This window comes from Cervus elaphus, chromosome 1 (assembly GCF_910594005.1).
Source record: "Cervus elaphus chromosome 1, mCerEla1.1, whole genome shotgun sequence".
NCBI lineage: Eukaryota > Metazoa > Chordata > Mammalia > Artiodactyla > Cervidae > Cervus > Cervus elaphus.
Genome location: NC_057815.1, coordinates 78,645,071 through 78,670,700, shown reverse-complemented (window position 1 = coordinate 78,670,700; position 25,630 = coordinate 78,645,071). Strand labels below are relative to the sequence as shown.

At 39.3% G+C, this 25,630-nt stretch overlaps 1 protein-coding gene across 1 annotated transcript; it reads left to right on the top strand.

Annotated features, from left to right (window-relative positions):
* Positions 1-12: 12 nt before the first annotated feature.
* LOC122698320 (APAF1 interacting protein) lies at positions 13-25,590 on the top strand. The gene is made up of 7 exons (XM_043909176.1): positions 13-260; positions 12,725-12,825; positions 18,350-18,398; positions 19,509-19,626; positions 21,307-21,442; positions 24,556-24,723; positions 25,288-25,590. The coding sequence occupies exons 1-7, from the start codon at positions 204-206 to the stop codon at positions 25,385-25,387; spliced, it is 729 nt and encodes a 242-aa protein (XP_043765111.1). The 5' UTR covers positions 13-203; the 3' UTR covers positions 25,388-25,590.
* Positions 25,591-25,630: the final 40 nt, after the last annotated feature.

Sequence of the window (25,630 nt, the reverse complement as noted above, 5' to 3'; positions counted from 1 at the left end):
CCGGGTTGGCCTCCCGGCCAGGCGGCTGCGCGGTTGGGTCAGAGAGGCCCTCGCAGACCCGCCTTTCATCTTGTTCGCTCCGCCTCCAGGCTGCCCTCAGAGCCGCCTGATTGCAGCTCGGGCCTCGTCGCGTGGGCCCAGGCGGAGCTCCAGGAGCAGAGGCGTGCGAAAGTTGCAAGGCGCGGGTACCGCTAGTCCCGGCCATGTCTGGCTCTCACGCTCCAGAGGGAGACTGTTGCTCACGGCAGTGCCGCGCGCAGGTAGGGGCGGGGCCGCCGGTGCCCTCTATTCCCAGGAGGCGAGGCGCCGGCCGGGTGGGGCTTTGCGCCAGACTGGACGCGACCACCGTGCGCCGCCTCTTGCCCCGCGTGTGGACCTGAGGCCCCGGCCTACGCGGCGAGCTGTGCTTCCAGTGCTGGGGTTTTTCGGCGGCGAGGGCTGGGCACCAAACGTTGAAAAGGGAAAAATAACTGAGGGGGAGCATTGGGCGTCTTTAAAGTGTGTTTCAAAACCATTTAACATAAAGACAGGCCTTTGGGGAAACGCGAAGCTCTGGAGTGGAATTGGAGCTAGGACTGTGCTCTGCTGCTGTTTTCCTGCGCCCTGGCGACCATCCATCCCTTCGTTTGCCGCTCAGTAGGCAGTGGGAACATCCGCGGAGCCATCTCTTCTGACTGTAGCCAGCAGTTTTACTCTGTGCAGTTGTTCTGTGACTACCTCGGTTTAGATTGATTATGGAATGATCTTTAAAAGGATTTTTCTTTAAGCAGAAAAGGAAAATCCACCCTTGGGCTTCGCATACCGTTTCATTCTGGAACACCCACGTGCTCAGAGTGATGATTAAGGGCTTGGCCTTGGGTATGGAGGAGAACTAGAGGAATAAACAGTTACAACGTGAGAAGCCTTCCTTAATTAAGAGGCAGAGAGGGAAAGCCCCCCCGAAACTCACTTCTTTATTTCTCCTGTTATTATCTCTTGGGGCTGAAGGTCCCAATTAAAAAGTAGTAATGTGGCAGGTTTTATTGGGAAATTCTTGGCAGCCACTATTATTGTGTGAATAAGTGACATAACAGATTAGCAAAGTCTCTTATTTGTTTTCCTCTTCCCACGTACTACAGTTTGTTTATTCCTCATTTCACCACCATTTAAAAACTCGCCCACTGTCTGCCTCTGCAAGGGTTAGGTCAGTACCTGCTGGAGTTACTGACTTTCAACACACCCTGAAAGGAGTTGAGAGAGGAGATCAGGAATGAGATACTCTAGGAAAAACTGGCAGAGCAGGCTGTCCGACAGTTGTTTTCAAGAGACTATTTTATGAGTCTTAATTTTTTGCATTTTTCTCCTATCTAGAAAAGCACTAAAAGAATTAACGGAGACGTCTGTTCCTCGTGACTAGCATCAATCTTCTGGTGATTAACATCAACCTTTGGCCAAAATGTGGGCTTGATTCCATGTAACTCCCCTTCACTAAAATAATTTACCTACTAACCTCCCTTCTCACCACTTTGGATCAGTTCCTCAGTACTGAGAGCCTGTCTCCCTGCCTATAGTCCTCATTTTGCCCCCAATTAAACTTAACTTTGAGGTTGTGCCTTTTATTTTTTTCAGTCAACATGGCTTTTTAAAAACTATCCCCTGGAGTAAAAATTCCGTTAATGCAGTGACTTTGTTTTGTTCATGGCTGAATTCCCAGAAGTGCTTCATGCATGGTAGACAGGCAAGGAATACTTAAAACTGGTACCACTATCCACTTAGCAACTCAGCCAACTGAAAACTTAGAATTTCTTGAAGCCTGTGTTTTTTAGGTTTTCTTACCCAAAGCCTATCCTTTTTAACTTATTTATCTTTCAAATCCATCTCCACCATCACACTTTAAGATTTATTTTTGAACTGTTTTGCACAGCTGTCTGGTCTGGTCTTTTGCTTCCTTGGTCCTCCTTCAGCCTTTTCTCTTTACTACCCCTATAGAAATGTTTCAAAAACAAGATGTGATCCAACCATCTTCTACTTAAAACAACTCAGCAGTTATCAACCATCTGTAACATAAAGTCCAAACTCCAGTGCATGGCATGAAAGATCCTTACAGTCTTTATCCCTACCTGCCTCCATCCCACAGAACCTAATTCTGGTTGCGGGTACTTAAGTTCTCTCTGACTGAAATGCCCTTTCTCCTCTTCACATACCTGCGTACTCCACCACATCCTTTATTAAAACTTAGCCCAGTATCCCTTCCTCTGTGGTCTTTCCCAACTCCTGCTCCCTCCCACCAGTAGCTTCTACTCCCATAATGCACTGGACCATCTTGTTATATATTGTTTTGTGATTTCACAACTTTTACTAGAGTTTGAGCCCCCAAGGTAAGGATTTCATCTTACTCATTTTTATTTCTTCAGGGTCTTCAGTAAAGGTTTGTTAAGTGAATGAGAAGGCTATTCAATAGGTACACAAAAAAGGTATAAAGGGCAATTGCCATGACACAGAGTTTGAGGAAGAATCACTTCTGTCTGAGAAGATGAGAGAAGGAATCGTGGGAAGTGGGTGTGAAGGCTGATAAGCAAGAATTTGACAGCTAGAATTGGGATAATTGGAGATCCAGCATGAGCAATAAGAGTGCAAAGAGAAAAGTTGTATTCTTGGCTGTCAAGATAATGTGTCTTAGTCATCTGTTGCTGCATAGCAGGTATTCCAAAACTTAGGCATAACACACAATCATTGTCTCACACAGTTTCTGACAATTAGGAATGCAAGAGAATTTAGCTCAGGGTTCTGTCTTAAAGTTTCTCGTGAGATGGCAGTGAAGCTGTCAACTAGAGCTTCAGATATTCAAACCTTGACTGCAGCTGGGATGTGCTTCCAAGCTCAAAAAGTTACTGGCAGCCCTCTGTTCCTCCCATTTTATTGGCCGAAGCCTCAGTTCTTCCCTGTATGGTCTTCTGCATAGGTAATACCCTGTAACATGGCAGCTGGTGATCCAAAGGAGAGCACAGAAGACAGAAGCTGTAGTCTTTAGTAACCTGATATCGGAAGTGACATACTATCACTTCTCAGTCTGTCTTAACACAGACTAGCCCCATACAATTTGGGATGGAACTCTACACCAGGATGTGGAAACCAGGAAACTGGGGTCATCATTAAGGGCCATCCTGGAGGTTGATAACTACATAGGTGGACTAGAACTGAGAGAGTCATGTGTAAAAATGAAAATATTTGAAAGTTAAATTGGAGCAAAAAAGCAGAAGGACTTAAATAACAGATCCAGGACATGGTATCTGAGCATTAAATGACTTGAGGAAAGTTTAAGTGATCAAAGTAGTGTATTATATTAGTACTAAAAATAGAGTGAAGGGTAAGCTGGCAGGAAATGGAGAAGTGGTAGCAAAGAGGGCAAATAAGATAACGTTCATCCTCACCAAATATAAGTCTGTGAGAGCTTTACACTCTACTATTATAAAGTAAGAAAAGCTAGGATGATGGGAAAGTGAATTCCACAAAATTAACTGCATTCAATTTAAAGGACTACCTTTTATTCTGACATTATACATCCTACTCTTTTTTATGTTAAACGTGCACTTTGTTTTTTGAAGAATGTGATAGTAGACGATTACATATTATGTCGTAACTTGGCAATCTTATGTCAGTCCCTAAAATTTAAAGAACAACAGCATCAAAAGCCACTGATAGTGAAATTCAGAAGTCTAGGAATCACTCATCCAGATTATTAATAGAAGGAACTCGATACCCAGAACGAGTCACTGACTTGCCATAGGGCACTTGGCTAGTGGATATCAGAATTAAAGCCAGGCTCCTTGTGTCATCAAGTCCAAGCTTGCTCTGTTCCCTGCACAATAGGCCAATGGATCGAGAGACAAGGTGTTGAGGCAAGGAAGAAACTTTAATTGGGGAGCCAGCAGACTGAGAAGATGGCATGCTAGCACCTCAAAATAACCATCTTATTGGGGTCTGGATGCCAGGTTCTTTTATAGTTTAGAGAGAAAGAAGCAAGGAAGAACTAAAGTCGAAAGGCAGAATGGAGAGGGAGATGCAGTGGGGACGTAAAGTGAATGGGTCTTCAGTCTTGCAAAAATCTCCAAAGAAATGTCCAGCCTTCAGAAGGAGTGTGTTAATCTCTTCAATGAGATGCTTCTAACAGTAAGTGAACCAATACCTTCCAGATGTTCAAGCTGGACATGGAAAAGGCAGAGGAATGGGAAATCAAATTGCCAACATCTGTTGAATCAAAAGGCAAGAGAGTTCCAGAAAAACATCTATTTCTCCTTTATTGACTATGTCAAAGCATTTGACTGTGTGGATCACAACAAAGTGTGGAAAATTCTTCAAGAGATAGAAATAACAGACAGCCTTATCTGCCTCCTGAGAAATCTATGCAAGTCAAGAAGCAACAGTTAGAACCGGACATGGAACAGTGAACTGGCTCCAAATTGGGAAAGGAGTATGTCAAGGCTGTATATTGTCACCTTGCTTATTTAACTTATATTTAGAGTACATCATGCGAAATGCCAAGCTGGATAAAGCACAAGCTGGAATCAAGGTTGCCAGGAGAAATATCAATAACCTCAGATACGCATATGATAACCACCCTTATGGCAGGAAGCGAAGGGGAACTAAAAAGCCTCTTAATGAAAGTAAAAGAGGAAAGTGACAAAGTTGACTTAAAACTCAACATTCGAAAAACAAAGATCATGACATCCAGTTCCATCACTTCGTGGCAAATAGATGGGGAAACAGTGGAAACAGTGAGATCCTTTATTTTCTTTGGCTCCAAAATCACTGCAGATGGTGATTGCAGCCGTGAAATTAAAAGACACTTGCTCCTTGGAAGAAAAGCTATGACCAACCTAGACAGCATATTAAAAAGCAGAGAAATTACTTTGCCAACAAAGATCTGTCTAATCAAAGCTATGGTTTTTTCACTAGTCATGTGTGGATATGAGTGTTGGACCATAAAGAAGGCTGAGCACTGAAGAATTGATGCTTTTGAACTGTGGTGTTGGAGAAGACTCTTGAGAGTCTCTTGGACTGCAAGGAGATCCAACCAGTCCATCCTAAAAGGAAACCAGTCCTGATTATTCATTGGAAGGACTGATGCTAAAGCTGAAACTCCAATACTTTGGCCACCTGATATGAAGAACTGACTGATTTGAAAAGACCCTGATGCTGGGAAAGATTGAGGGCAGGAGGAGAAGGGGACTATAGAGGATGAGATGGTTGGATGGCATCACCGACTCAATGGACATGAGTTTGAGTAAGCTCCAGGAGTTGGTGATGAACAGCGAAGCCTGGCGTGCTGCAGTCCATGGGGTCTCAGAGTCGGGACACGACTGAGTGACTGAACTGAACTGATAGAGATTCAATTTATTGCTGTAGTGGATATTGTCCAGTTTCTCTTTATTATTTATTTGTAAATCCAGGATCCTGATTATTTTCATGTGTATGTGTTTTGAGTTCTCTTTGGTAAACAAAGTTGTATGATCTTTTTGATTCCCTCATTAGTTGATGGGCTAAAAAGCCTTACACAGGTGTTCATTTTACGATTGTAAGAGAGTCCCCGCCAGGAAAACCTCTGAGAAACACATACCTCTATTATGCTTAAATTGAAAGAAAGGGTGGAGGAGATTAGAGCCATGGCTGGCTGTGAGCAGGTATCTCAGTGACATTCGAGGCTGGTTTCCTTAAAATAACTGTCGTGGTCTGGGCTTGGGTTAGAAAAGAATTTTCAGACATGAGACAGCATGAGAGGGAAATAAAGTTTATTAGAGTGGGAGATGCTGTTTAGAACAGCCGGCCAGCTCAAGGGAGAACTGACGTTGAACAGGGTCCTTAGTCCACTTTTATACCCAGGTTACAAGGAGTGGGATAGGGGTCTTGTGGGTCATTTGCTGATTGGATGAAGCACATATACTGGGTGGGGAGAAAAGTAAGGCAAATACCTTCTTCCTATGGGGTCAGAGGGGAGACAGGTTATACTGCTCAGGAGGACCTGAAATCCATTAATAGTTAAAACACAGGGGAGGGAAGTATGATAAGGGTCTGGTTTTTCTGTTCCTGCATTTCAAGACCCTCCATGATTTTATCTGCTCTTTCATTCTTGGGTCACAACAATAACTAGATTGAAAATTTGGGGAAATGAAATATAGATTCAAAAACTGTTTAGGCCTTAGTTTTTAATATATACCAAATAACCCAGATGGATGGGGTGGGGAGGGAGGTGAGAGGGGAGTTTAGGGTGGGGAGGGGGGACACATGTACACCCATGGCTGATTCATGTCAATGTGTGGCAAAAACCACCACAATATTGTAAAACAACCTTCAATTAAATTAAAACATGTATCAATTCAGTTCAGTTCAGTCGCTCAGTTGTGTCCGACTCCTTGCAAGCCCATGAACCGCAGCAAACCAGGCCTCCATGTCCATCACCAACTCCCGGAGTCCATCCAAACCCATGTCCATGGAGTCGGTGATGCCATCCAGCCATCTCATCTGCTGTCGTCCCCTTCTCCTCCTGCCCTCAAGCTTTCCCAGCATCAGGGTCTTTTCAAATGAGTCAGCTCTTCACATCACGTGGCCAAAGTATTGGAGTTTCAGCTTCAACATCAGTCCCTCCAATGAACATCCAGGACTAATCTCCTTTAGGATGGACTGGCTGGATCTCCTTGCAGTCCAAGGGACTCTCAAGAGTCTTCTCCAACACCACAGTTCAAAAGCATCAATTCTTCAGTGCTCAGCTTTCGTTATAGTCCAACTCTCACATCCATACATGACTACTGGAAAACCATAGCCTTGACTAGATGGACCTTTGTTGTCAAAGTAATGTCTCTGCTTTTTAATATACTGTCTAGGTTGGTCATAACTTTCCTTCCAAGGAGCAAGTGTCTTTTAATGTCATGGCTATAATTACCATCTGCAGTGATTTTGGAGCCCAGAAAAATGAAGTCAGCCACTGTTTCCATTGTTTCCCCATCTATTTGCCATGAAGTGAAGAACATGTACATATATATACAAAATACTGTTAAATGTTCCCCCCAATTGTATGGAACCTGTACTGTAAGAAGTTGATTGCATGCTAACTTTAGATATATCTTTCAAAATCCTTATCCTAAGTGAAAAATCAGACTTAACAATAACAAACAAATAATACTATTGGATCATCGAAAAAGCAAGAGAGTTCCAGAAAAACATCTATTTCTGCTTTATTGACTATGCCAAAGCCTTTGACTGTGTGGATCACAATTAACTGTGGAAAATTCTGAAAGAGATTGGAATACCAGACCACCTGACCTGTCTCTTTGAGAAACCTGCATGCAGGTCAGGAAGCAACAGTTAGAACTGGACACAGAACAACAGACTGGTTCCAATTAGGGAAAGGAGTACGTCAAGGCTGTATATTGTCATCTGCTTGTTTAACTTATATGCAGAGTGTACATCATGAGAAATGCTGGGCTGGAGGAAGCACAAGCTGGAATCAAGATTGCCAAGAAAAATATCATTAACCTCAAATATGCAGATAACACCACCCTTAGGGCAGAAAGTGAAGAAGAACTAAAGAGCCTCTTGATGAAAGTGTAAGAGGAGAATGAAAAAGTTGGCTTAAAGCTCAACATTCAGAAAACTAAGATCATGGCATCCAGTCCCATCACTTCATGGCAAATAGATGGGGAAACTGGCTGACTTTATTTTTGGGGGCTCCAAAATCACTTCAAATGGTAACTGCAGCCATGAAATTAAAAGATGTTTACTCCATGGAAGGAAAGTTATGACCAACCTAGACAGTATATTAAAAATCAGAGACATTACTTTGCCAACAAAAGTCCATCTAGTCAAGGCTATGGTTTTTCCAGTGGTCATGTATGGATGTGAGAGTTGGACTATGAAGAAAGCTGAGCACCAAAGAATTGATGCTTTTGAACTGTGGTGTTAGAAAAGACTCTTGAGAGTCCCTTGGACTGCAAGGAGATCCAACCAGTCCATCCTAAAGGAGGTCAGTCCTGGGTGTTCATTGGAAGGAGTGATGTTGAAGCTGAAACTCCAATACTTTGGCCACGAGATGTGAAGAGCTGACTCATTTGAAAAGACCCTGATGCTGGGAAAGATTGAGGGCAGGAGGGGAAGGGGACTACAGCAGATGAGATGGCTGGATGGCATCACCAACTCGATGGACATGCGTTTAGGTGGACTCTGGGAGTTGGTGATGGACAGGGAGGCCTGGTGTGCTACAGTTCATGGGGTCACAGAAAGTCGGATGACTGAGCGACTGAACTGAACTGAACTGAATACTGTTGACATTCAGGGGAAAGGTAAATACTAACTAAATCTTTCTTATCGATTCTTACAAAGTAGGTATTCTGATTTTTACTTTTCTCACCATTCTGGGCAACTTAAATGACTGCATTTTTAGTAAATATACCTCTCTTGGTTCTTGCTGCGAAGTGATTATTTTTTTTGAAATTGTAATTTTGTGGGTTTGAATGAAACTTTACTAACAACAGCTGCCTTATCATTGTTACTCCTGTAACAGGAAGCTGGCTAATGATTCTAATACGTCAGTATTGGAAAGACAAAAGAGAAACAGGAGGCCCTTAATAACAGGCTATTACCTATAATGTTTGCAACTTGCTGTCCAAATTGATGGTTTTAAGGATTGAAAGCTGCAGGAGACTTCTCATTGACTGCATTTTAGTATGTAATTAAAATATCATTTATATTCCTAAAAAAAGGAAATAGCAAGTTATACAAGGCATCAGCAATTTTGACTAGATTTAAAAAGGAAAAAATTAGAAAAACCAACATAGCTTTATTATTCACTTTAACTCAGAAATTTTTCATTTATTAAAGTGGAGAGGAAATTAACATTGAGATACACATTGTGCTGCCTGTCTTATATCCATTATCAGTTCAGTTCAGTCACTCAGTCGTGTCTGACTCTTTGCGACCTCATGGGTTGCAGCACGCCAGGCTTCCCTGTCCATCACCAACTCCCGGAGCTTACTCAAACTCATGTCCATTGAGTCGGTGATGACATCCATCTCATCCTCTGTCACCCCCTTCTCATCACGCCTTCAATCTTTCCCAGCATCAGGGTCTTTTCAAATGAGTCAGTTTTTCACATCAGGTGGCCAAAGTATTGGAGTTTCAGCTTCAGCATCAGTCCTTCCAATGAATACCCAGGACTGATCTCCTTTAGGATGGACTGCTTGGATCTCCTTGCAGTCCAAGAGACTCTCAAGAGCCTTCTCCAACGCCACAGTTCAAAAGCATTCTTTGGTGCTCAGCTTACTTGATAGTCCAACTCTCACATCCATACATGACTACTGGAAAAACCATAGCTTTGATAGCTTATGGTGAACGATGTTGGATTCGTGATCTCCAAAGAAGATTTAGCTTCGGGACCAGGGATCAGGCTTGATCACTCAAGAGCTTTTGTGTAGCAGAGTTTTATTAAAGTATAAAAAGGGACAGAGAAAGCTTCTGACACAGACATCAGAAGGGGGATGGAGAGTGCCCCCCTCGCTAGTGTTAGCAAGGGAGTTATATACTTTAATGAGTCATTACAATAAATCAAAAGAATGTCTCAAGATTGTAAAGATCTTAATAGACCCACTCCCATAATTTACATTTTAAAATAACAGGATTAGCCAGGAAGTTTTCAGGAAGGAGAAACTGTCCTCAAGCAGGATACATTGTGGTTATATAATCCCTAGTACAGGAAAAAAAAAAAAACAACAACCAAAGTTTGTCCTTTCCTCCTCCTTGAGAATTCCAGACCCCTCTCCTCAGGGACCCTTGGACTTCATATCAATCTGCCTAGGAATTGACTCTCAGTTTTGACCAGATGGACCTTTGTTGGCAAAGTATTGTCTCTGCTTTTTAATATGCTGTCTAGGTTTGTCAGCTTTTCTTCCAAGGAACAAGCATCTGTTGATTTCATGGCTGCAGTCACCATCTTCAGTGATTGTGGAGTCCAAGAAGATAAAGTCTGTCACTGTTTCCATTGTTTCCCCATCTATTTGCCATGAAGTGATGGGACCGGATGCCATGATCTGAGTTCTCTGAATGTTGTTTTAAGCCAACTTTATCACTCTTCTCTCTCACTTTCATCAAGAGGCTTTTAGCTCCTCCTGGCTTTCTGCCATAAGGGTGGTGCATATCTAAGGTTATTGATAATTCTCCCAGTAATCTTGATTCCAGCTTGTGCTTCACCCAGCCCGACATTTTGCATGATGTACTCTGCATATAAGTTAAATAAGCAGGGTGACAATATACAGCCTTGACGTATTCCTTTCCCAATTTGGAACCAGTCTGTTGTTCCATGTCCAGTTCTAACTGTTGCTTCTTAACCTGCATACAGATTTCTCAAGAGGCAGGTCAGGTGGTCTGGTATTCCCATCTCTTTAAGAATTTCCCATAGTTTGTTGTGATCTGTGCAGTCAAAGGCTTTGGCATAGTCAATAAAGCAGAAGTAGATGTTTTTCTGGAACTCTCTTGCTTTTTCGATGATCCAACAGATGTTGGCAATTTGATCACTGGTTCCTCTGCCTTTTCTAAATCCAGCTTGAACATCTGGAAGTTCACGGTTCACATACTGTTGAAACCTGGTTGGGAGAATTTTGAGCATTACTTTGCTAGCATGTGAGATGAGTGCAGTTGTGTGGTGGTTTGAACATTCTTTGGCATTGTCTTTCTTTGGGATTGGATATATCCATTATATGTCATTTTAATCCTCAACATGTTCTTATTTAATGGATGAGTAAACTGAGGCCTGGGCTTCCCTGCTGGCTCAGTGGTAAAGAATCCATCTGCCAATGCAGGAGACACTGTTTCGATCTCTGGGTAGGGACGATCCCCTGGAGAAGGAAATGGCAACCTACTCCAGTATTCTTGCTTGGAGAATCCCATGGACAGAGCAGCCTAGTAGGCTACAGTGCAGGGGGGTCACAGAAGAGCCAGACACGACTGAGCAACTAAACAACAACAGCAACAAAACCGAGGCCCGAGGTCATGTAAGCGATTGACCCCGAAGCCTGTGCTGAATCAGAACTTTAAAAAATGTCAACTTTCCCATATCCTTAATTTTATATTCTTAAGTCTGCTCCATCAAATTATCATTAGCAATACTTATCTAAAATATGTATGTATAATATTAACAGTGAATATGGGAAAATACCATAATTTCGGATACTCATATAAGAAGCTGAAAATGTTGTCGGTTCAATAATAACCCCTCTTTGGACTCAGATAGTGCTCGCTTCGGCAGCACATATACTAAAATTGGACTCAGATATTTTTTCCCCTTTACCCAGTGCTGAGATGTCTATAGGCAGGTTTTCTGACTGTGATTTGTTGCACAGTGCATCTATTTCTTGTTCACTTTAATCTGGAGAGTATAGTCCCTTGGGGTCCCATGTGTATGTAGGAATTTTCTATTGGATGCCCCGCTTGGAGCACACCTTAGGTTTTATCTTGTGCATCTAGTGACTTTTGTAGCTATCAAAATTGAAGCACTAGGTCACCGGAGTTTTGCAGATGCCTTCAAGGAAGTTTAAGAGCCTACTTCCCTCCCAGGTAGACTCACTCTTTTCTTTAATGGCCCTTGTGAAACTTTATTTTCCAGCCAGCTAAGCAGCATATTTTGAAATATTATTCAAAATAATTTATTCAGCTGTTTTAGTTGTTTTCAAGGTAAGGATTGTAAATCATTACTGCCAAAATGGAATTCATGGTATTTCTTTATTATTGTTTTTGTTTTCATTCATTTTAGCTTTACCAAAGAGGAGGGAATGCTTTATTTTCTTTTTCTAAACAAATAATCACCAGACATATATAAAAGTGGGGCTTTTATTTCAGTTAGATTTATGGTACTGATTATTTCACCATCTATATAAATGTGGAATCATCATGTTGTACATCTGAAACATAATGTTATATGTCAATTACATCTCATATATTACTTACATAACATCTTAAACAGTAAGATGTTATCCCAACATATATCTTCATAGAATGGGGCCTAGAAACTATTAATTATGATTGCTTCTGAGTGCTTTTTATGTCATTTTCTTGACTTATATTCCGTAATGAGTATACATTGATTTTGTAATAATAGAAAACAGTATAATTACTATGGGAAAAGGACATTTTTCTAGAAAAATAAATAAAATTGAACCAACACAGAGAAGATGAACAAATAACTATCATAGTATATATCATGTACATCATGCCTTAATGAGGTGTTTTGAATAAGACGTTTTGTTTAAAGAAATCTTCTGGGTAGACTGAAGTGTACCTCTTTCAGCACTAGATTCTATTTTATTTCAACCATTCCAGTAAGACCCTTTGTAATATAATCTGGCATTTCCCCACCTCATTGTTATAACTTGTTCCTTAGTACTGGACTATGTGGCCCTTAACTGAATGATTCTAGGTTGCCAAACAATATGGTAGATCCACTTTCCAAACATTAAAAACAAAGTATATTTTGTAATAATTTTCTCTCTCATGGTACCCTCTTTATGGTAGATTTTCTTAAACTTCCTTAAATTGGTTTTTTACTAGAGATATCTACTATATAGTAAGTATATACTATATAGTATATATTATAGTAAGTATGTAATTATATGTTATATATGTTATAGTAAGATATCAAGTAACTTATTGTAATAGTTACTTAATAAAATAATGTCTATTTAGAAGTCATTATCTTCTTTTCAAGGACAAGGAACATCCAAGATACCTGATCCCAGAGCTTTGCAAGCAGTTCTACCATTTGGGCTGGGTCACTGGGACCGGAGGAGGAATTAGCTTGAAGCATGGGTAAGTTCCCGGCTGATTCTCCATATAAGCAGACCACCAAGAGCCTAACGTGTATTATGTCAAAGAACAGCTGATGATCAGTTTCTTATGGTGCTCAAGGTATTTAGTTTCTAAATAGAGAAATAGGTATTTGCATTACCAAATGGAGTAAGTGTGCTCTAGATGTTGCATATATAGTAAACACCTGTGGACTTAAGAATCACAATTTGTAATCCAGATAATTTGGTCCTCAGTCTTTGGAGTACCAAAGTTAACGAACATGCTGCTGGATGTGTTCATGTCTGGAACTATGAAGGATCCCCTCTGGGTAGACAGGATTTGTTTCAAAGGTTCAGAAACGAATTTCAGAGTCACTTAGATACCGATTGTTAACCATCCAAAAATCCTAAAAGTTACATTTTGAGTAAAAAAAGGCAATATGCCTTCCTAACTACATGTATCGTTATTAATGGACTTAATACCTGCAGGTCCATGTTGCTCACAGGACAAAACAAAAGGTATTTAACTTGAAGTAGAAGGAATAAATAGTATTTAATTGTTCATTAGATTTATTCAGTGTCATTCCTTTAAGAGGATGAAAAAATAAGTAACCTACTTACAATGAAAGCAAAGGTTGTAGAATCTCATTCCCTTAAGTGTTTCTGGAACAGGATTAATATTTTTCCTCTTGAAATGTTTTAGGAATACTAATTGTCTGGAGGCTGAATATTAAATTGAGTAATTTGATTTATTTCTTTATCCTAATTCACTTTCTTTAACAAAATTGGACTACTACAATATTTATGTGATATTGAATATATAGAGTAACACCTCCAAGGAGGCTGCATTGTTTAGAAAAGAATGGAATGTAAAATGTAATCAGTAAAGATTTTTTTTTTTTTGGCCTCGCAACATGCAGTATCTTAGTTCCCCAGCTAGGAATTGAGCTCTCGCCCCTTGCATTGGAAGCACGGCTTCTTAATCACTGAACCACCAGGGGAGTTTCCATAATCAGAACATTTTGGACAAAAGGGACTTTATGGCATACCACAAAATGATGCCACTGAAACTTCATGTGCTTCAAATTACCAAGAAACTCAAGAAATATAAAACTGTAGGAAACGGCAGGAGAGGCCTTACTCAACAGCTGTCAGAGTTCATGTGTAGGGAGGCTCTTGGTCTGCAAAGGTCCTGTTGCACGTAGTACGTGGTACCTCCGTTACATGGGTCTGCTTACCATCAGCCCAGTGCTCATGTGTCAGTCAGTATTTCACAGGTTTTCAGAGTATTTTGCCAAAACTTTCAGGTTGACCTGTTCACAACAAAGTCCTACAACAACACTTGTTGTTACTATAGTTGTTTCATTTTTTCATTTAGGAGTTGAGTACTAGTAATTTTGTTTTTGAGCTGTATTATTTATAATAAATCATATTCTAAACCTTGCTGTTAGTAACCTGCTTTTTAATTGCGTTGACAGAAACGCTAGTTTGTACGTGTACAAATAAGGGCTTCCCAGATGGCACAGTGGTGAAGAATCCACTTGCCAATGCATGAGACTCAGGTTCGATCCCTGGGTCGAGAGGATCCCCTGGAGTAGGAAATGGCAACCCACTCCAGTATTTCTTGCCTGAAAATTTCATAGACAGAAGAGCCTGGCAGACTGCAGTCCACAAATTCCATGGACAGAGGAGCCTGGCAGGCTGCAGTCCATGGGCCCACAAAGAGTTGGACGTGACTGAGCGTGCACACACATACACAGGCAGTGCGGTGGTAAAAAAAAAATCCACCTGCCAATTCAGGAGACACAGTAGATACGGGTTAGATCCCTGGGTCAGGAAGATCCCCACTAATAGGAAATGGCAACCCACTCCAGTATTCTTGCCTGGAAAATTCCGTGGACAGAGGAGCCTGGTGGGCTACAGTCCATGGGGTCACAAAGAGTCAGACACAACTAAACACATACACACACACGTACATATGTAAGAAACAAAGATTTCTACCAAACTGAATTAAAATAACTTTTTTAAATTGACTCTTAAAAAAAATAGCAAAATTGAAAATAGAATGTAGCAAGGGGCCATTGCAGATCTCAAGAGGAAATTTTTTTTATCATAAAAATATGAAAGACTATGTATTTAAAATGTAGAACCAGTCACTAAAATTGTGTGTGGTTATGCTAAAGCACTGAGGGGGCGCATTTTAAAATGAATTGACTTTGTAGCATTGCAGTCAATCTGTAGGGAAGTTGCATTGTATTTGTAAAATGTTTGTTATTAGATTCTTAATTGGTGAGGAGTGCCGCCTGGAGGTCACAGGTGAAAACAGCCGCGATGGTATGTCAGTGCATTTAGGATCTTACTAAATTTGTGCTTTATAGAGTAATTTGTAGTAAAATGTTGAATTTTATCCCTAATATTTAAATGACTTTGTAGACCCATATCAATAATTTTATCAATGATATTAATATTTTCACATTAGTGAAAGTTTTTTTCTGATGCTTCAGAGCAGATATATTTGGAATGAAGCACAAACCCAATAGATGATGTTTCCATAGTAAGTGTGGCAATAAGCCGTTCGGAGAAAATGAAATTACTTACATTTCCAAGGTTGGGCTGCTATCAGTCCAGTTTATATGCTCCTGATGTGTGGTGCCACATGAGAAAAGACAGCTTAAGACACAGATGAGTGTTAAATCAGAAGAAGTGGAGGACCAAGAAGATAACAGTAGTCAAGGCTATTCCAGGATACGTAGCAGCCGTTGTGTTTAGGTTGGGCTCCTGCCTTTAACATTTCACATTTCCTGTTTTCACAGCATAATGTTTTATCTGTCAGAAACATTAATCCTGTTGTAAGCTACTAGAATTAGAATTAATAAACCCATATTGTAGATAAGGTAATTGAAGCATAATAAGATTTAAAGGATTTTTTTTAAGTAAATAAGAGTAGAAGCAGTACATGTACATGTATTATGAACTCTTGCGTTTTGTCCCCCTGCTCACCACATAGTGAAAGAGCAGGGAGTGTGGAGAAAATAAATTCCCAAATGTGATACCTTGAAACTCAACATGCTTTCCATTTGTGGCTTACAGTCCCAAGAAATACTTTACTTTTAGTCTTTAGCATGTGTCCTTCCCAAAATAAAAGCTCTATCATCTTTGTATTTTTATCCGGATATCTCCTTCCTTGTAGGTGTAAATATATTTTTTTCTAAAATCTATTCAGCTAATCTTTTAATCAAAATTGACCAAACTCTAAACTGATGTCTCTTTTACAAAGGTAGTAATAAAAACAGATTTAGCATACCAGGGAATTCCCTGGTGATCCAGTGGTTAGGATTCCATGCTTTCACTACTGAGGGCTTATTGACAGCAGACTGTTGTGAACTTTATCTGGATCTCTTCCCGGGGCTGCATAAATACTTTCCTGCAGGAGAAGACCTACAAGTCCACTTACCAGCAGGGGTGATTGGGCTATGTACCAATCATGTTCTTCATGTTACATGAGGACAGAAGATTTGGATCTCTGGTATTTATAAGGGGTCCTTTTTAACAATATGATCCCTATGCATTGCCACTGGTTCTAGAGGAATGCCACTCTATGATTTTCTTAGGCAACAAAATTATAAAGCAGTAACTACTTTGTGAAAATGAATGCTTGAACAAAGCTTACTGTGTTTTGGATTTCACTCTCTTTATCAGACATTTTGGGCTTCCCTGGTGACTCAGATGGTAAAGAGTTAGCCTGCAATGCTGAAGACCTGGGTTTGATCCGTGGGTCGAGAAGATTCCCCTGGAGAAGGGAATGGCTACCCACTCCAGTATTGTCTGGAAAATTACATGGACAGAGGAGCCTGGTGGACTACAGTTTCATGGGATCACAAAGAGTCGGACACGACTGAACGACTAACACTTTCACTTTCTTATCCGGCATTTATTTTCTAGACCTTAATTTATGAGTAGACCTTAAAGGAACTTCCATACATTTTGTCAGTTCCAAGTCTATAGGTTTATTTGTAACCCCAGCTTCAGCAGCTTGATGCAGTATAGCCAGTCATCCTCATTTTCTATGGGAAACAGTTGATATTTTTTTAACTCTTTATTTTGTATTGGAGTATAGCCAATTAACAGTGTTGAAATAGTTTCAGGTAGACAGCAGATAGACTCATCCATACATACACATGTATCCAGTCTCCTTCAAAGTCCCCTCCCATCCAGGCTGCCACATAGTACTGAGCAGAGTTCCATGTGCTATACAGTAGGTTCTTGTTGGTTATCCATTTTAAATACAGTAGTATGTACATGTCCAAACTCCCTAACTGTCCCTTCCCCCACCCTTCCCCCCGGCAACTGTAAGTTCGTTCTCTAAGTCTGTGAGTCTCTTGTGTGTGTTCCTGCCAAGTTGCTTCAGTCCTGTCCGATCCTTTGCAACCCTGTGGGCTGTAGCCCGCCAGGCTCCTCTATCCATGGGATTCTCTAGGTAAGAATACTGGAGTGGGTTGCCATGCCTTCCTCCAGGGGAATCTTCCCTACCCAGGGATTGAACCCGTGGCTCATACATCTCCTGCATTGGCAGGTGGGTTCTTTACCACTAGCGCCACCTGGGAAGCCCTAGGAGTCTCCTTCAGAAACAGTTAACACTGATTTAGTGTCCCTAGTCCATGCCTCAGTGGCAGAAGCTGGAGCATGCAGTTCTGATATTTCCTTCGTTTGCATTATTAACACCCTCTAGCAGCAACTGAAACTGATACATGAGCCAGAGGATCTTTGTTGAGGGTGGAGAGAATTCAGAGAAGATTTTGAAATTAATTTCCAAATCCAATTTGAAAGCAAGTTGTGGTAATGCACCCTCCCTTAGCACAAGTGCTGTATAACAGAGATCTCCAGATGTAAGCACGCACTTTACATTTTTAACTTTCTGCAATTGTTTTAGCTTTGTTACCATGTATTTTCACAAGATGGAAGTGTTTTTCAACTAGGAAGCATACTGTTCCACCCAAAAAAGTAGCCCAGGGTTAAAGCTGTAATTTAACCAGCCATCCAGCAGAGGTCTCTGAACTTCATGTTTTGTAGTAAGAGCATTTCAGACAACAAAATTAAACCTGATTCCTTGCAAGACTTTGAGTGAGCATATTTTCCTCTGATTGGATTTTAGAAATACTGTGTTCCATGTCTAGCAAGATCAGCTCTGCTTATTGATGTTTAAAGATGCTAAAGACTTGTGTTTTCAGATTTGTATTTATCCTAACTAGATGAAAGCCTGGTTACCATTAATTTTGCACCATAAAAAGAAATAAAGAACTTTACATGAAAATGTAGAAGACAGAAGCAACTATCAACATTTTACTGTGTCACCAGCGTTATAAAGACATTAAAGTAGCTTGCTGTTCTTTCTGTACAGCCTATTCCATTAATGAATAAAGCTGCTATTTGTATGACTTGATTTATAAAGATGATTAACGATTGGACTGCAAGGATACACTTTTCTTTTTGCAAAAGCAAAACAATAGAGTTAAATAAATACCAATTTCTATATTTTGTACCACCAGCAATGAAATCTACATTGCTCCTTCAGGAGTGCAAAAGGAACGGATTCAGGTATGGTAAAGGGATCCTTCTTAAAACTAAATGTCTGCTCTTCTCTACCTGATTATTGTTTTGTAAAATGGAATTAATATTAAAAGAAATATTAGTTTTGAAGGGATATTATATTGTGATAATTTAAATAACTAATCAACAAACATTTGTTCAGTAACTACTAAATTTTTTTGAGGTGGTAATGATCCTGCATGTCACCAGGTGTTCTAAATTTTCTTTCAGCCTCTAGAGGGCAAAAGTGAATAGTGTAGTCTTAAATCATAATAAAAAATGATTGTAACTGCAGCATTGTAACACCATCTTTATCAGGCTAATAGGTTAATCAGATTGGACCAAATGGACCAAATTGACTCGTATTTAATAATGGCAAAGCTCTTCCAAAGTTATAAAACTTTGTTTCAAAATTTTGAGAGGACCCCTTCTGTATTAACGCTCGAGTAATGCCCAGAATAGAGTTAAAACAAGTACAAATACTTAATTCTCTCTAAGGCATAATGCTTCATTAGTAAATAATTTATATTGTAGTTTATAATAAACCCTGGCAAATGAAAGTTACAAGTCAGAAATATGCATGTATTACTAGGGAAAACCTGTGGATCTACATAATTCCTTAGAACTTAAAAAATAATGTGCCTCATCAAGATTAGCATTTCTGAGTACCAGGTAAGATTCTCAAGGAATAAGAAAATTTTATTCTCTATTTTTCCTCTTATATTATGAAATATGAAAAAAATATATAATACCCATTCTAAAATAGTGATTATATAAGTCTCTCTGAAATATAGTTGTGAAGTTACATGGCAAAACTGAGAAATTAAATCAATGAAATGATAACCTCATACTTGCATATTAAATTTTCCATATCAATTTTTTCTTCAAATTCTAAAGGTGGATTTTTTTAACTCTTTTGAGATGATTTTGGCTAGTTGAAAACATTTTTTTATTTCTCAAAATGGCTACATATTTTTGAGGGAGAATCTATAATTATATAAATATTTAAAATGAGTTACACATATATCAACACTGTATATGTACACTATTGACAAACAAGAAAGAAGATATTTCTCATTGATATTTTATGAAGTTTTTTCTTTTCACTTCTCTAAATAGCCTGAAGACATGTTTGTTTGTGACATCAATGAAAAGGACATAAGTGGACCTCCGCCATCTAAGAATCTTAAAAAAAGCCAGTGTACTCCTCTTTTCATGAATGCTTACACAATGAGAGGTTGGTGGAGAATGTACTCAACATAAAGAATATTTGCAGAGTAGACTCCCCTAAATGGGCTTCCCTGGTTGGCTCAGTGAAAAAGAATCCTCCTCTTATGCAGGAGATACATGGGTAGGGAAGATCCCCTGGAGAGGGAAATGGCAACCCACTCCAGTATTCTTCCCTGGAAAACCTCATGGACTATAATCCTGGCAGGCTATAATCCATGGGACTGTAAAAGAGTCAGACATGTCTTAGTGACTAAACAATAGAACTGCCCCCTAAATAATGGCAATTATTGTTGTAATCCAAATTTCTTAAATACCTGCTATGTGCAAGAATTCTAAACGTGTTAATTGATTCAGTCCTCACATCAGCCTTTGTGGAAGGTCCATTAATACTTCGTTTTATACATGAGAGGACAGAGGCTCTGGGAAGATTTTCCCAAAATAAACAGCTAGTGAGTATTGGGGCCAGAATTCCAATCTAGATGAGTATGACTCCACTAGATTGTCAAATTAACCAACTAACTATTATATATACAGTCCAATTCCTACTCTTAGTTTAGAGTTATACCTCTGCGAACTTGTGGTAGAAATTAATCAAACTACAAAGGAGGGAAAATCATGGTCTTTTCTTCACTTCAATGGGAGTGGTTCTCTCTTTTTTGAAAAATTTACTGTATGACAAAAGTATGACTCATTTTATTAGTAATTCCCAGAAATTGTGGTAGAAAACTAACCTAGAAAGGTTGAACCTAAAGGACAATATAAAAACAAGAAAGTATAACTGAAGTACTGACTTAGTCAGTACTGAGTACTTAGTCAGTGCAATGAAGTCATAAAGACCATGCTTTAGTATAGCCCCTGGATGAAATCAGTATACAGTGAATAATCATGCTATGGTCTGTTCCCAGACATTACCAGCTACTATTGACAGGATGAAACTTCAGCAGCACATTCTGCCAGCCTGAAAAATCTTTACTAGCAAAAAAGTTATAAATAAACTTCCAGTTGCAAAAATAGACATTACTGAGTTTTATAGCATACAAATTCTTTTTTAGGTAAACCCATTGCATCTATATCTTAAAATCCCAATCATCCCTTATGTCACCAAGATGTGGCCTACACCACTATAAAGCCTATCTTGATCAAGGGTCAGACTGACCTGGGTTCAAATCCAAGTTTTCAACTACTGTCTAAAGTTGGACAGTGTATTTAAATTACCATGGACAAGTTATTTAGCAATCTCTGAGCCTCAAAGCCTTGACCGTTAAATGGGAGAGATGGTTGTTGTGATGATACAAAGAGAAAACATCTTTAAAGGAGACATAGGAATCCCTAGTTGAGTGGTCATAGTATTATGATAATGATCTCCATTATTATAATAGCTGTACTTCAGACCATCTAAAAAATGTTTTTGAGCATGTATAAAGTATTGCGCGCGTTGTCCACTTGCTGGATACAGTTTAATGTTTCTTCTTTTCGCTTTCTGACTCTTCTATTAGTATTTCCCTTTCCTACCTCCCTTCCTCCTCTCCTACCCACTGCCAACTTATTATTCCAGGCCAAAAAAAAAAACCAAGTCCATAACCATATATAAATATGTGTGTGTGTGTGTATGTATAAACTCTTTAAAAAGGGTAATTTACTTTTCACTGAGCATGTGACTATATTCTTCCCCCCACCCCCACCCCAGGAGCAGGTGCTGTGATCCATACCCACTCTAAAGCTGCTGTCATGGCCACCCTTGTCTTCCCAGGAAAGGAGTTTAAAATTACACATCAAGAGATGATCAAAGGAATAAAGAAATGTACCTCGGGAGGGTATTACAGGTATTTCCAATCCCCCCTTTTTTTTTGCTTAAATAAATTGAACAGTATTTCTCCTTCTTGTGATAAACGGGATCCTGATGTTTGTATGTATTTAATGCGATGTTATGGATCTGTGTTAGTTAATACCCCACTTAATATTATACTTCCAGATCTATTCTCGGTGACACAAATCAGATGCCTCCCTTCCTTCTCCCCATTCCCAAACCAGCCTTGGTAAATAATTGCCAACATGAATAACGAAATGTTTGTTGGAGTAAAAAGAAAAGGCTGGGCTGAGATTTCTGTAGAGATGGAAAGACTGTGTTCCTCTATTGAAACAACCCGAGAATAAGCACTCCTCACCTTCACTTTGTCTTCAGGAAGTTTTAGCTCTGACTCAAGTTTATGCTTCGTTTGGATTTCATGTATTTCTGGAAATACATTTCTGGAAAATTTTCATTCGAAAAAATTTTTATAATTATTTTAATTTAGATCTCTATATGCTTATAATTTTCAGTGTGGAAAGGGACATAGAACAGAGGCCCTTTAGACAAAATTAGCTAAATCTACCAGCCCACAAAAATGTAGCCATTATTCATCAATCTAGAATATAGTGACATGAAGAAGCATGTTCCTGGGACTCAGGGACAGGCTCAGCATTTCATCTAAATGTTTGGGCATTCTTGTTCCTGGACCTTCACCTTTCTTAATTTCCTAGAGGGGCTGAATCCACTTTTTCTTGTTGAGGGGAAAAGGGTGCCAGTTCCACCCAAGTGTTCTTATGGCAGTATGTTACTGTTGCGGCACGTAGTAGATAGTACGTGTGTAAACTAGTGTGCTGAGAAGTTCGTTTGACTTGATTTTAGTTCATATTTATTGTGTGCCTAAAGCATTCCTCAGCACTGGGAAACACCTACTTACAGAAGTTAAATATTTAAATTATGAAAGTGTACATACTAAAGCATAGCCGCATACTGCCTTTTCCACGTCTGGGTCTTGAAGGAGAGGCATTTGTGTGTTAGCAATTTCATCGGCATTTGATTGCTTCAGTGAAGAAATAAAAATAGGTCAGAAGAACGTGTGAAACGGTGGGTAGAGGAGCAGAGCACAGCAGAGAGCCTTTGGAATTTGTGGAAAAAAGAATGACGCAAATGCAAAGATGCAATTTGTTATGCATCACAGTGTATATACTTTTTATATATTATGTTGACTGTTTTGGAACTTAAAGAGTACAAAGTTTTTTGAGATGTTTTTGCAATTCTGGTTGAGCCTGGCTGGGAAATCAGTAACGGTCATTATCACAGCTCCTGGGCAGTGGTACTTCATCGGGTTTTGGGTAGAATCCTAAGTATCCGGTCAAAAGAAGTGGCAAAAAAAGCTGGATGAAGTAGGAAAAAGGAGGGAGTTTTTACATTTTCTACTCTACTTTAAAAAAATTTTAAGTGCATCTTAAAAATAATGATAACTTTCAAATGTCTAATTCTTATTGGGGAGGTAACCATGTTAAATATAACTGTCCTCCCTTTTGAAGGCGAATGCCTATGGAAGGGTGAAAAGAAAGCTCTTTGGTTGGAGGACTACCCCCGGCTCTGCTCCTGTAAAAGGAGTAGATCGGACTGGATTAGCTTTCAGGTCTTCTTTTATTGTGGAATTATTTTGCACCTGGAGCTATTTCTGACTGTTGGGTGTATGGTAGAGGAAAATATAAGTTTGTGGTTTTCATGGCCAATACTAGGAAAGACTTGGGACTAGCAATTTTTCCTTCCACATTTAAGGATATTTCATAATTACCTCTGTTTTACTTAAGTGAAATAATGGGCAACCTCATTCTGTTAATGATAATGATTGGCCAAGTTCTTTATTACATGACTGCTATTTATTCTGTACCTTCCCTAAAGTAGTAATTTCTGATAGTTTATTGATAGAACTTATTTTGGTTAAATTTAGCCATTACAGAGGGGGTGAAAAAGCAGATGATACATTAACAAGGCAAGAGAAGTTCATGTTTAAAGGAAAATATGTCTGAGTTTTGATTGGTTGTAAATGACTTCAGAAATAGTTGTAACTTTACCAGTGACAAATTATTTGCTTAAGTATTATTACAGAAACAAAAAACGAAAAATGCATATTTTGATTTCATCACATGTACTTACTAAAAATAAGGTAAAAATAAGTTATAACATCACAGATTTGAGAACATTCTAAAAATGTTATCATACCCTTAATGGTTCTCTCCAAAGGTTTTTGCTATCCCAGGAATATAACCACACATGTATTTATTTATTTGCCTATCCAAGACACTTTGGGGGTCCTGCAGAGGTAGAATAAAATGATTTCGTACTGTTGGGAAATTCCTGCTTTAAGTAGTTCAGTTGTTAATCCTTCCTATGTTCAAAACATTATGATTCTCTATGCTTCACTGAAATACTTGTATGATCTTGATAATTTCTTTGTTAGGTTTTGGTATCCTGTACAAATTTCTGCCACTTCTACTTAGGATTAGAACAATGCCTGCCAGATTCCCAAGGCGTCTTTTGATATAGTTGTTCATGCAGGATACACAGACTAACATGCAACATCTTGTTCATAATTTGGAGTGGCTTCTCTGATATAAAGAGAATGTCTAACTTATTATTTGAAAAAGTTATGAGTTTTAGATATGAATCAGTTCAGTTCTGTTCAGTTGCTCAGTCATGTCCGACTCTTTGCGACCCCATGAACCGCAGCACACCAGGCCTCCCTGTCCATCACCAGCTCCTGGAGTTTACCCAAACCCATGTCCATTGAATCGGTGATGCCATCCAACCATCTCATCCTCTGTCGTCCCCTTCTCCTCCTGCCCTCAAGCTTTCCCAGCATCAGGGTCTTTTCCAATGAGTCAGCTCTTCGCATCAGGTGGCCAAAGTATTGGAGTTTCAGCTTCAACATCAGTCCTTCCAATGAACACCCAGGACTGATCTCCTTCAGGATGGACTGGTTGGATCTCCTTGCAGTCCAAGGTTCTCTCCAAAAGTCTTCTCCAACACCACAGTTCAAAAGCATCAATTCTTTGGCGCTCAGCTTTCTTTATAGTCCAACTCTCACATCCATACATGTTTTAAAAAGGAGAACAAATGGCATGTTTTGTCTTACAGATATGATGATGTGTTAGTAGTACCTATTATTGAGAATACACCTGAGGAGAAAGACCTCAAAGAGCGCATGGCTGAGGCAATGAATGATTACCCAGACTCCTGCGCAGTGCTAGTCAGACGGCATGGAGTCTACGTCTGGGGAGAGACGTGGGAGAAGGCTAAAACCATGTAAGTGTAAACCAGAGAACATCAGGGCCAGACACCACACTTTAAAGAAGTATGGTTTCTTTGCTGTCACTGGTCAAATTGGTTTAATCTGAATTTAAACCAATTTGATAGTTTATCATTATTATTTCCAGATATTTTATTTGTATTATATATTATTTTGTTACGAAATAATTTTCAGATCAGCTGTTATTTGGCAAGGCACTGTGCTCTTTGATATAAAGAAGGAGCAACTGCTCTTGTTCTCTCAGTTGAGGGCTAGAATGGTTTGCTACATTTATTTACAAAAATGGCACATAATAAAAAATTTAAATTTAGGTAAGTAGTATATTTTAAACTCTCTTTTATTTCCTGAGACGTATATAGTATGGTGGCATAATACGGTATGATTCCTTTTTTTAATAATGTTAGAGACAAAATAAGAAACCCTTTGCATATAATTGAGAGGGGGAGCGGAAATTACCAGGGACAGGGTTCACTTGATGCAGAGGAAAAATACGATTATTAGAAGTAGAGAACTCTGACTAAACACTTTTAATGCTTTTTGCTTTTTATTTTTCTAAACAGGTGTGAGTGTTACGACTATTTGTTTGATGTTGCCGTATCAATGAAGCAAGTAGGACTGGACCCTACACAGCTTCCCGCTGGAGAAAATGAACTTGTATAAGTCAAGTGGAAGTTTACTATATAAAGAGATAAAGTTTATCTTAATTATTACATAAATGACATGACTTTTTAAATGAATTGAAAATGTCTATGAAACTATTGATTTGTCACTAAACACTGCAGATTTTCTGACACTGGGTGATATTTCCTTACATTCTTATAATTTTAAATGACAATGCAATGGAATAAAATTTTTATAATGAATGTGTTTTGGGTTTTTTGGCTGCGCTGTCCTGCATATGGG